General features: G+C 55.8%; 1 protein-coding gene across 1 annotated transcript in view; it reads left to right on the top strand.

Annotated features, from left to right (window-relative positions):
* Nucleotides 1-3,185: 3,185 nt before the first annotated feature.
* Nucleotides 3,186-12,061, top strand: part of SNED1 (sushi, nidogen and EGF like domains 1) — a 79,262-nt gene continuing 70,386 nt past the window's right edge. The window contains exon 1 of the mRNA XM_064286384.1: nucleotides 3,186-3,507. Coding sequence (XP_064142454.1) covers nucleotides 3,295-3,507 — 213 coding nt within the window. The 5' untranslated portion in view covers nucleotides 3,186-3,294. The remainder of the gene's footprint in view (nucleotides 3,508-12,061) is intronic.

The raw sequence follows: 12,061 nt of genomic DNA, 5'->3' as shown, positions 1-12,061 counted from the left end.
CAAAACAGCAGCGAGTAGCCTGGGAGGTGCAGGCTCCATGTCGTCACCATCCCCTTCTGGGTGCCTGGGGGTGTCCTCACAGGGAGCCAGCCGCGCCTTCTCTGCCTGACTCTCTAGCAGCTAGAACTGAAGAGGTGAGGGTGGCATTGGAGCCTCCTCACAGTGTAGACAGCCTGGCTTCCAACCCTCCCTGCCCCTCCCTCTGGGCCATGACCTTGGCCAGCCCTGCCTGCTCTCCCAGGTCTCCATGGGGCGGGGGGACGGGTGGATGTTTACCTGGGCCAGTACTTCTGGGCTGTCTACGTGGTGGGACCATGTTCTGGAGGGGGCCTGTGCTCCACCAGCCCCCTCTGGGGTGAAGGTGACGAGAGAGAAACCTGGGGGGGATACAGCCAGCCAACCCCTGCCACTAGCAGCCCCAGACCTGACCCCGGGCCATCCTGGGGGGACCAGCAGACCGGACCAGAGGCCAGGTGCGCAGGGGGAGGGCCTGCCCCAATTTGGAGTCTCCAGGTTGCCACTGGGGCCCCCAGACCTAAATTGCACACACACTCGGGTCCTAAATTAAAATGTCACAGGCCTGGAGAGAGGCTCGGGTTTCCACCCCAGAGCGGGAGCCTCCTTGATAAAGCGATTTGGGTTTTGATAAACGTGGACGTTCTGTGGGGAGACAAAGGCGCCCTTGAGTCCAGAGGGGAACCTGAACAGCACAGTGTTGAAAAGTATTTCCTGATAATATTTTTAGCACCTGAAAAAAAAATGTTTTTTCTCATTTTTTGCCTGTGGAGTTTGTTTTTTTTTTTTTTTTAATGAAATGCAATGCCCAGAGCGTTGGGGCCTGTGTTAACCCCCAGTCTCCCAGGCCCGGCTGAAAACCAACTACAGGGCAAAGGCCATGGGGGTCAGCAAGGCACGGGCCCAAGGTCATGACCTCACTGGGCGCTAAGGCTGGAGGGTCTGAGCTGTTGCCGGCCCACCCAGACCAGAAGCCTGGAATCCCTGGGGTGGGGGCGGGCCTGGGTGTCTGCAAAACTGCCTGGCGACTCCACTGCACAGCCAAGTTGGAGCCCCGGTCCAGTCTACCTACTCCCACAGCGCCTAGAGAAACAGGCCTTCCCTCCGTGCATCTATTGAGCACCACTGTGTGCCCGGTGGAGTGCTGGCTCTGGGGCAGTGCTGCCTGATAAAAGCTGCAAGGCAGCCCCCAAAACCAGTCCAGACAAGGGCCTTGACTAGGGTCCCTGGAGGGGTGTGCTCAGGAGGGGTCTGCAGAGGTGGGCAGTGCCACAGGGGGGCAGCCTGCAAGGAGGCGGTGGCCTGCGTGGGGCTCTGAGGGCAGAGCAGGAGTGTGCCAGTGGGGAGAGGGTGAGGAGTGGGGTGGGGTGAGGCTGGGGATGGACGTGGGGGTCAGGTTGGAAGTGTTCCAGTGGGTGGGGTGGGCAGTGGGGGCAGGGTGTGTGGACATCCACATGTGAGTGTGAGCAGGCATGTGTGAGAGGGTGTGAGTGTGCGCGTGTTAGTGTGCACCTGTGCGTGTGTGGGTGTGTATGCAAGTGTGTGCATGTGTATGTGAGTGTGCATGTGTGAATGTGTGTGTGACAGTGCATTTTGAGTGTGTGTGCATGTGTGGGCTCCCCTGAGCACCAGGGTGAAGCTGGGCTCTGTCCACAGCCTGGGCTCTAAGCAGCTGTCATCTTACTTTCCTCCCAGAGATGACTGGAGGCCGTGGCCCTTCTCACAGCTCATCTCTTGGAACCGCAGCTGTCCTGTGGTCCTGGGATTCTCGGAGCCAAGAGGCCAGGCCCCAGGGCTGTGACATGTGGCAAGTTCCTTCACCTCCACAGCCTCAGTTTACCCCTCTGCAAAGCAGGCCCTTTGTACCAAAAGCGAGCTAGGTACCCAGGGCGTAAGATTTAAGAAGGTGCTCGCTCTCAGGGTGTGCCAGTGTGGGGTTGGATCGGAGAGCAAGGACCTCCTTAAATGTTGTGCCTGGATGCCCGGCTGGCCTGACACCCCTGACACCAAGCCTGGAATTGCTGGGGGTGAAAATGCCAAGCACAGCACCGTGTGCACCTTCGACATCCAGTCACACACTCACTCACACATGGTTTCTTAAACATAAGTCGGTGTTGCTTGCTCTGACTGCGCGACAGCACATGTTCACTGAAGACATTTTAGTAAACGCACAAAAACACAAAGACAAACGGAAACCTCCCAGACCGCCGGGCCACTGCTCTTACCACTCCATGCCCTGGGCCTTGGCTTTTTCTGCCTGTGCATCTTCTTGTCTTTGAGGGGTGCACTCTTGGCTTTGGGGGGCCCAAACTTGGTCTGCAACCAGGAATCTGGGAGCAGAGAAGATGGGGGCTGAGGCTCTGGGAGTCTAGGCCATGCATTCAGCGAGGGGACACAGAGGTGGACCACTGCACCCCCCCTGAGGTAGGACAGACACTAGGAGTGATGTCCCCGGTGATGGGATCAAGAGGTTGGAAGAAGGGCTGGGATGGCCACGGGACAGGGACACAGAATCTGAACTTGGGCATACTCTGTCAGGACCCTGGTACTATCTATCCGCCTGCTGGCAACCCTGTGGCAGAGCCCTCCCCATGGTAGGCCACTCTCCCAGGGGCCTGCCCATCAGAAAACCTCCTGAGTGTCTCTCCTGACGGCCTAGGTCTTTGTGGCCAGCAGGGAGGACACACTAATGGCCTGATGTCCCCTGCGCCGGGTGCTGCGGGAGGCTGCTGCCTAAGCTGGATGTCTCTGAGCTTAGGGGCTGGGGCCGGGCAGCAGTGAGGGCTGGCTAGCCAGGGTGGCCCCCAAATGACCGTGCTCTGGGTGACCCAAAAGGGCACCCAGAAAGCCTGACCCTCAGGCCCCAACATCCCAGACAGGCCTCAGGGAAACGGGTCTGCCCTGGCTGGTCCTTGGGCCAAGGTACTGGGGTGAGGACCCCTGCCTCCCCGCAGAGCCAGAGCGCGGCCCCGCCCACCGGGAGCCTGGCGCTTTAAGAGCGCAATTTGCATGACCCCGCCCCGACCGCTGTCGGCTATTTAAATCGCGGCCCCGGGGCGGGCGCGCTGACCCCGCTCCTCCAGTGCCTTATTCCCCGCGGCGGCCCGGAGCGCGGCGGAGCCGGCTGGGGCGCCGAGCCCACCGACGGCTGGCCCCGGGCCCCAGCCCGGCCCTGCGCTCCCCGTGGCCCTCCAGCCCAGCGCCGTCCCCGCTGCGCCCCAGCCGTCCCCACGTCCCCTGCGCCCCCTCGGTCCCCACCGTCCCCTCCGTCCCTCGGCGATGCCGCGGGGCGCCGCCTGGGCGCTGCTTGTGGCCGCGGCCCTGGGGTTCGGGGCGCACGGGGCCCGCGGCGCGGTGGCCCTCGCCGACTTCTACCCGTTTGGCTCGGAGCGCGGCGACTCCGTGACCCCCAAGCAGGACGACGGAGGCTCGGGGCTGCGGCCGCTCTCCGTGCCCTTCCCGTTCTTCGGAGCCGAGCACTCCGGCCTCTACGTGAGTACCGAGTCCCGCGGGGTGGGTGCTGCTGCCGCCGGCCGGCGCTCCAGCCGCCGCCGCCAGCAACTTGGCACCGCGGCCGCCAGAGGTGGAATGAGGACAGCTTCCTCCCTCCCGCGCCGAGGCGGACAGCGGCCCGAGGGAGAGGCGCGCCGGAGGGGGGCGCGCAGCGGGCACCCTGGCGAGGCGAGCGCGCTCCCCTGCCGTTGCCCCACGGGCCGGGGATTGGGCGCGTTCGCCCAGCGCGTCCGCCCGCGGCTGGTTCCAGCGCAGGGGGAGCGTGGTCTTGTCTTGATGCCTTCGCAGAGAGCGTGGCTGCGGGCACGTGCTTCCTGGGGCCTCAGTTTCCCCAGCCGGGTGCCAGGGTCCTTTCTGTTTCTCCTCGGGGCTGCGAAGATCTCAGCCCGTCTTCCTGGGGCCCCAAGAAGTGGCGAAGGCCTACCCCGGCTGACAGCCGAGCCCAGAGGCCGTGGTGATCCCTGCCCAGATTCTCAGGGCAAGGTGGGCTCCTCTACCAACTTCGGCTGGCAGGCTGACTGTGGGGTCGCCATGTAGGGGCCCTTCACTAAGCCTTTCTCTCCCTTCCCTTACCTGAGCCTGGGGTCACCCCCTCTGACTCAGACCCTCCAAACATGACTCTCAAAGGAGACCTCTGGGGCCAGGGACTCCTGAGCCGAGGAACAGCTGTGGCTGAAGGGTGAGGCCTCTGTGTGGTTCTGTCTCAGCAGCTCCCAGGGCAGAGTCCTGGGTAGTCACTCATGGGCGTCTGGGGAAATGAAACGTGGCACAGGCACCTGGCCATACCTGAATCAAGGCTGGAAAACTGCTGGGTCAGCATGATATACTTCACCTCCAACACCTTTACCCCAACTATGACCTATGCCACCTTCAACACCAGCAGCACTCCATCCCCACCATGACCCTGCCACCAACCCCACCATCAACCCTACCATCACCCCTCCATCGATCCCTCCATTAACCTCACCATCAACCCCACCATCAATCCCACCATTAACCTCACCATCAACCCCTCCATCGATCCCACCATTAACCTCACCATCAACCCCTCCATCGATCCCACCATTAACCTCACCATCAACCCCACCATCAATCCCACCATTAACCTCACCATCAACCCCTCCATCGATCCCACCATTAACCTCACCATCAACCCCTCCATCGATCCCACAATTAACCTCACCATCAACCCCACCATCGATCCCACCATTAACCTCACCATCAACCCCTCCATCGATCCCACCATCAACCCTACCATCACCCCCTCCATCAATCCCACCATTAACCTCACCATCAACCCCTCCATCGATCCCACCATTAACCTCACCATCACCACCTCATCAATCCCACCATTAACCTCACCATCAACACCCCCACCAGTACCATCAACCTTGCCATCAGTATCACCTCCACCATCTTCAGCACCACCTCCATCACCATCATCATCCTTTCTCCACCACCTTTCAGAACCTCCACCATCCCCAGCGCCCCTCCACCACCACAGCCACCGGCATCATTCACTCTCCATCCCCTCCTCCAACACCACAGCCTGGCAGCTGCGATTCCCCCATGTCTGTTCAGGAAAGCTTCCCCACCTTGGTGGCACCAGTTGGTGATGTGATAGTGGTAGGAAGAGGGGACAGTTATTCTCTCAGTAGATGCTGCCCTGCCAAACGTCCTCTGGACCAGCACTTGGACAGAGTGGCAGGCCTGACTTCTGGAAGTGTGGGGCAGAGCTCTATTCCGGGTCTGTCTGAGTCAGAGGAGGCACGTACATCATGGGTATGGGAAAACGCACAATGGCAGCATCCTAATAGAACAGTTCATCAAAATGTTCTTAAGCATTTGGGCTGGGCTCCAAGTCACAGGTGAAAATATTATTAAAATGGTTGACCCTCTTAACAGCCTCACCAAAACCATGTGCCCTTGCCAAAACAACTGGGAAAAATGGCCCTAAAGTGGAGAGATCTGTTAGCAAAACACATGGTTTCATCAGAAACCAACATTCTGGCTGCTAACAAAACATATGTCTCCATAAGGGTTTTTTCTTGCAACAAAGATATTATCGGAAAAGCACTTGCCTATGTGGACATAGTCTAGCCCACTTCACCTCTGTTTGCTCAGGAGGAAAGAAAGTGAAATTCTTGAGGGATCCATGCCCAAGACAGCATGCCTGGGACAGCCACGAGGGCTCTGTGGTGGGGAAGAGGCCAGGGCATGGAGGCAGCTGGAATCGGGGCAGGCAGTTGAGTTCAAACCTGAATGGAGAGAGATGAGGGCAGTGGATCTGACTTGGGTGCTGTGTGTTTCCTAGGACTCCTGTACAAAGTACCACACACCGGGCGACTTTAGACAGCAGGACTTTATTGTCTCAGAGCTCTGGAGGCTGGTAGATGAATTCAGGGTGCGGCAGGGCCACCTTCTTTCTGAAGACTTTAGGGGAAGATACTTCATTGTATTTTTCAACTTCTGGGGGCCCCAGGCATTCCTTGCCTTGCAGCTGCAGCATAACTCTGTCTTCATGTGGCATCTTCCCTCTGTCTGTCTCTCTATGCCTTTTCTCTTTTATAAGACACCACTCAGATGGGATTAAGACCCATCCTATGAACTCATGTTAACCTAACTGATAACATCTTCGAAGACACTATTTCCAAACAAAATCATGTTCACAGGAATTGGAGGGTGGGGGTGAGTAATGCTCATTGCTGTCGAGTCAATTCCAATTCATGGGAACCCCATGTGTTACAGAGTAGAACTACTCCATAGTGTTTTCTTGGCTGTAATTTTTATGGAAACAGATCTGTGATGCCGCTAGGTGGGTTTCAACCTCCAACCTTTAGCTTAGTATTCAAGTACAAATCATTTATGCCACCCAGGGACCTATTCAGTCCATAACAGGTGCCTCCATGAGGACCTTCTCCGAATGCCCCTGGCTCAGACCCTCCTCCAATTCCTCATGTCCAGTAGGGGCATAATGTTGGTCAGCTCTGAGCCCAGGCGCACATTCATTGGGTAAGCAAGGACCCTACATGGGCCAGACCCCTCCCTCTCTGGCCTCTGCTCTCCTCAACCGCAAGCCCAGTGCTTGGCAAAGAACAGAGTTGTTGAATGAATGAGTGAATAAATGAATGAGTGAATCCCTTGTCTCTCTGACACGATCCCATATCCAAACTGGAAATTAGAAGTAATCCTGAGGGAGGATCAGTGCTGTTCATTCTTCATCAGAGACAGCATGCAGACTAGGGCTGTAAAAGGGACCCACCATGTTGGGTCTTGCTCTTGTTGATTGCCATCTGTTGAGGAGGTGTAAGACTCCAACAAACAGTGCTTCCACGGGCATGGACCACTGCTGAGGAGGGGCCTGGCAGCTCCCTGTCTGGGATAGGGAGCCGGTGGTCCAGCTCTCTTATATTTCCTCCCTAACAGCCCCATGAGAGGACAGGCCAGGGCAGTCATCCCCGGTACAGGTGAGGAAACCGAGGCTCCGAATGCAGATTAGGGACCTTCATACCTCCATGTCCAGCTGACTCCTTGGCTGTTTCTCCCCAAATGTGAGATCTTGTCTTTCCTTGCTGGATAACTGTCCTGTGCTCACAAGGACATCCGAGCCTGCTGCCTGGCCTTCCATCCCCAGGGGTCCACCCTTCATGACTGTCCCCCTCCTCCCTCACCACACCCACCTTGCTCCCTCTGCTCCAGGCATAGAGCAGGCTATGCTCACCCCTTGCATGTGCTGTTCCTTTGCCTAGACAGCTCCTCCCTGTCCTCAAGTGTCAAATGACTTCCTGCTCAGGGCCCTTCCAGGAGGCCATGCCTAAACAGACCCCTTCGCCCCCAGCCCTGTGCTCTATGCTTGCCAGCACACACCAGTTCCAGCCTCGACTTAGTGGCTCATTTGTGTGCTTGTTTAGTGTCTGTCCTTGTCTCCCGCACAGGGGTGGGTGCTTAGCAAGGACGAGGACCATGTCTGTACTCATGATACTGTTCTGGGTGGGACAGCAGCCATTGACCAGCCTACCTCCTTGTTTACAGTCCAGGCCAGGGGAGAGGAGGTGGGCGTCTGCGGTCACACTACCTGTGAGAATTGACCTGGGACTTAAGCAGGGGTTATGGCCAGGGAGCACCCACAAAAAAGCCCATGAACTTCAGGCAGCATGATCTGACCTCGGCCCAAGGCAAACTCCTCAGCCTTCTCCCTCCCAGGACTGGCGTAAGCCATGGTGTGGGCACACTGCTGGAACTCGGCAGTGTGGTGGGGGTCCTCAGAAGGATGGTTCCTGTTGGTACATCCCACCCTGCAGGTGGGTCTGCTAAAAAGGGAAGCTCACCAGGAAGACACGTCAGGCATGTAATACTGACATGGACAGGTGGTCAGGATGCATCCAGCATGATAAAAGGAGGTCATGAGAGGCCATGAGGCCACACACAGGAGCAACAATTTGTGAAGGTGCAGGAGGCAGTGGTTTCAGGGGCAAATTATCCAATAAGCAAGGTAAGTGCAGTGCTTAGCTTGCTTACCAGATCCTCTGTAGTGAACAATTTCGCATGGGTCTGGTGTGGTGAAACCCATGTGAAATTGTTCACTACAGATTAGTAAGTAAGCACAAGTAAGCCTATGCTTACTTGTGCTTACTGGGTCATCTGCCCCTGCAAGAGACTGTAAATTTGAAAAGAGGCTTTGATTCTGTAAGAAGGTGCTGTGGGGTTGGGAGAGAGACCAATGCCAGCCATACATAGATGCAGAATCTTTGATGTGATGAAAAATGTGGAATTGTTCACTGCAGATGATCTGGTAAGCAAGGTGAGCACCGTGCTTACCTTGCCTATTGGCTAATCCGCCCCTGAGTGGTTTGTCACTATACTGGCCTCCCGCCTTCCAAGGTCAGTGAAGCCTGGTTTCTGGTGAGCTCTTTCTTGGCTGAGTGAGCCCAAGTGTGGGAGTGAGGAGAGTGAGAGCCTCTGGCTGGAGGGGACTAGACTGTCCTGTGTGAGGAATGGGGGGTAGAGACCAAGGTATGTATGGAGGGACAGGCCTGGGGGTGACTCTGGCCTCTGCCTGGGGCAGGAAACCAAGAGAAACAGACCTCTATTGCCTCCGCCCAGGGAGGCCATGGAAAGAGGAGATGTGTGTAGGGAATGGGAGCAACACTGATAAAACCACAGCCCACACAGTGGGAGACTTGACTTTTCTCCAGCCCCCCATGAAATCTTCATCAAAACCCTCATTGCACCCTTATGATTGTGGCTTTGATTGTCTTTTTGGTAAATAGAAAAAAGTATGGCATTGAACTTCTTTTTCTTCCAATCTCTTTTTAATTGGTGCATTTAGACCATTTACATTTAGTGTAATTATCAATACCCAAAACAAAAAACCCACTGCCGTCGAGTCAATTCCGACTCATAGCAACCCTATAGGACAGAATAGAACTGCTCCGTGGAGTTTCCAAGGAGCGCCTGGTGGATTTGAACTGCCAACCTCTTGGTTAACAGCCATAGCACTTAACCACTATGCCACCAGGGTTTCCAATTATCAATACAAAAAAAAAAAAAATCAATACAGTTGGGTTTAAATCTGTTGTCTTCATATTTGTTTTCTATATTTCCTTGTTTTTATTTTTTTATGATTTTATTTTATCTCCACTGTTGATTATTAGTTATACTTCTTTGTTTTACTTTGCTAGTGATTTCTCTAGGTTTATAACACATATTTAATTTATGGACTATCTTCAAGTACAATGTAAAAACCTTACAAAAGTATACATTGATTTCCCTCCTTCTAGCTTTTAGGCTATTGTTGTCATATGCTTCAGTTTTATATACATGTATATATATACTTTCACCAAATATATAATAAAATATTATATAAAATACTGTTTTATAAAATATTTAACATATAAAATTACATGTAAAATAATATATATATAATTTTATTGTGTTTTCGGTGAAAGTATACACATCAAAACAGGTTCCCGTTCAACACGTCCTACACGTAACGTTCAGTGACACGGGCTGCATTCTTCAGTGTGTGTCGGCATTCTCATTGTTTCCGTTCTAGTTGTTCCACTCCCATTAATTTAGTCTCATTTCCTCCAAGCTTCTCATCTGTGCTTTAGAGTAACTGTTGTCCATTTGGTCTCATATGGACAGTTCTCAGGGATGAAATTCTTTACTTTTTGAGCTAACCTGCTATCCAGTTAAAAGACGCTTTCAGGGGATACTTTCTGTTCAAGGTTTAAAGAGTCACTCAGGGCAGTTGTCTTGGGGATTCCTCCAGACTCAGTGGATTTTATGCTTTACTTTTACGTAGAGTCCCCGGGTGGTGCAACTAACTGAAAGGTTGCTGGTTCGAACCTACCCACAGGGGCCTCGCAAGAAAGGTCTGGCGATCTGCTTCTGAAAGGTCACAACCATGAAAACCCTAGGGAGCGGTTCTCCTCTGTGTGCAATAGGGTCACCGTGAGTGTGAGCAAGGGACCGGAAGGGCACCTGACTGAGGTGTGTGGGCAAGGGGAGGGGGCAGGAGGGAAGGAAAGGAGCCAGTGGAGAGGGAGAGGCCCGGTCAGAGGGCAGAGGGCACAGGATGCGGGGAGGCAGGCAGAGGGAGGCAGCTGGGGAGGGCCGGGCCTGGGTCCTCCAACAGCAGGTGAATGTTTTCCCACTCCCTGGGAACCCCTCCCTCGCCCCCCTCTCAGATTTGGGAGCTGAATTCAGCTTGGATGCCTCTCCTCCAGGAAGTCTGCGGCTTCCCCTCATCAGGGCAGCACCACCCTAGCCCCCACTTTGCAGGGAACAGTTGAACTCCCTCTGTGCTCCTGTGCTGTTCCCCGAGGCCCGTCCGGCCCAGCCCAGCGCACCACACCTCGCCTCCTGAGCCGGACCCCCGCCCTGCTGTCCACACACTGCCCCAGCAGGACACAGCCCCCAGTTGTGGTTGGGGGGACTCCTAATTACCCAGAACAGCTAGGAAGGGCCAGGAAGTCGCTGGCTTTCCTACGTTTTACAAACAAGCTTGTAAAATGCCTCAGGGGCTTATTGTTTGATTTTCGCAAAGAAATTAAAGCAGCCAGCCAGACGTGCCCCGTTTGATCTGAGGTTGAAGAATGTGGGACTGGTGGACAGAGCCGAAGGTGCTTCCTCCTCTCCCGGGGCCTTAGGAGGCGTGGGCCTCTGGCTCCCCCAGCCCCCAGTTTGCCAGTTAGAGCAGCCCTCCACCTCAGCCCTCAGGCCAGCAGGGGTGGCACCAGCGGCAGCAGCTCCTGGACTCGGGGGGGGACCAGCACTACCATACCACACGCTACCCTGAAAGTACTCTCTTTCCGCTTCTTCCTGGTTTGATCCCAGTGGAAATGCCACCAGCCACCAGCGTGGCTTCCGTGCTTCCTCTTGAGCCAGGTGTGGCAGCTCTGCCCGCTGAGTGGAGGGTCCCCTGCCTGATGATGACCAGAGGGTCCCCTGCCTGGCTACATGCCCCACCCCGAGGATCACGGATGGCCCAGCAGTCTCCTCCTCACCCGAGACGCCGAGGGCCTCCTTGGAGCTCACAGTGTCTCTGCAGATTCCTGTGACCTAGGCCTCATGGTTCCCAGGGGAGCGGCCAGGCAGCTGACCAAAGACACCCACCGAGCCTCAGCTCGGGTCGTGAGGCCACTTCAGCATGTGATGGAGCGTGGAGGGCCCTCGTGCCCTTGGCCCACTGGGCACAGGACTGGCTCCATACCCCTTCACCCTCAGCTTCAGTCCCTGCATACCTTAGGGCCCCGGGCCTTGGGGCTGGGCTGGCCGCAGGGCCTCACGCCAGCTGGTTTTAGCCCTGGAGCCAGTCAGGCTCCTGAGAAGCCAGTTTCCCAGCAGGGCTGGGGGGAGCCCACTTCCGTGGATGGAGAAGGGGTTTTAACCTCTGTCGAAGTGCTAGTGTAGGTCCAAGAGGGCGTGGTGGTTCAGTGGTAGAATTCTCACCTTCCGTGGGTAAACCCAAGTTTGATTCCCGGCCGAGCCACGTCCTGCGCAGCCAGCACCTGTCACTAGAGGTTTGCATGTTGCTGTGACACAAGCATGTTTCAGTGAAGCTTCCAGACTGAGACAGACTAGGAAGAAAGGCCTGGCGGTCTGCAGAAAATCAACCAACGAAAACCCAGTGGAGCACAGTGGTCCGATCCGCAGCCGATCCTGGGGATGGGGAAGGACTGGCAGTATTTCCTTTCATTGTGCATGGGGTCACCTTGAGTCAGGGCCACTTGACGGCAGCTAACAACAATATTGTAAGTTGAAAACACAGTTATATAATTGACGTTTTACGGGATGTAGAATGTGCCCTGTCTGAAGGGGAGGGACCCACTGCAGCTCCGACAGAGGCTGCCTGATGGCTCCCCACCCCACTCCCCGCTCCCTGTCCTGGGTCAGCTGGCCCCAGTGCTTCCTCGGCCTGGCCCACTACCCCCAGCCCCACCCCATCTGGAGAAGAGAAGTCCCTGGAGGTTCCTGCCCGGGTAAGGTGCCAGTGCCCGTTGGCTCCCGCTGCCTGCCGGCCCCCTGT

This window comes from Loxodonta africana, chromosome 6 (assembly GCF_030014295.1).
Source record: "Loxodonta africana isolate mLoxAfr1 chromosome 6, mLoxAfr1.hap2, whole genome shotgun sequence".
Lineage (NCBI taxonomy): Eukaryota > Metazoa > Chordata > Mammalia > Proboscidea > Elephantidae > Loxodonta > Loxodonta africana.
The sequence above is the reverse complement of the archived record's forward strand: the minus strand, read 5'-3'. Positions and strand labels throughout refer to the sequence as shown.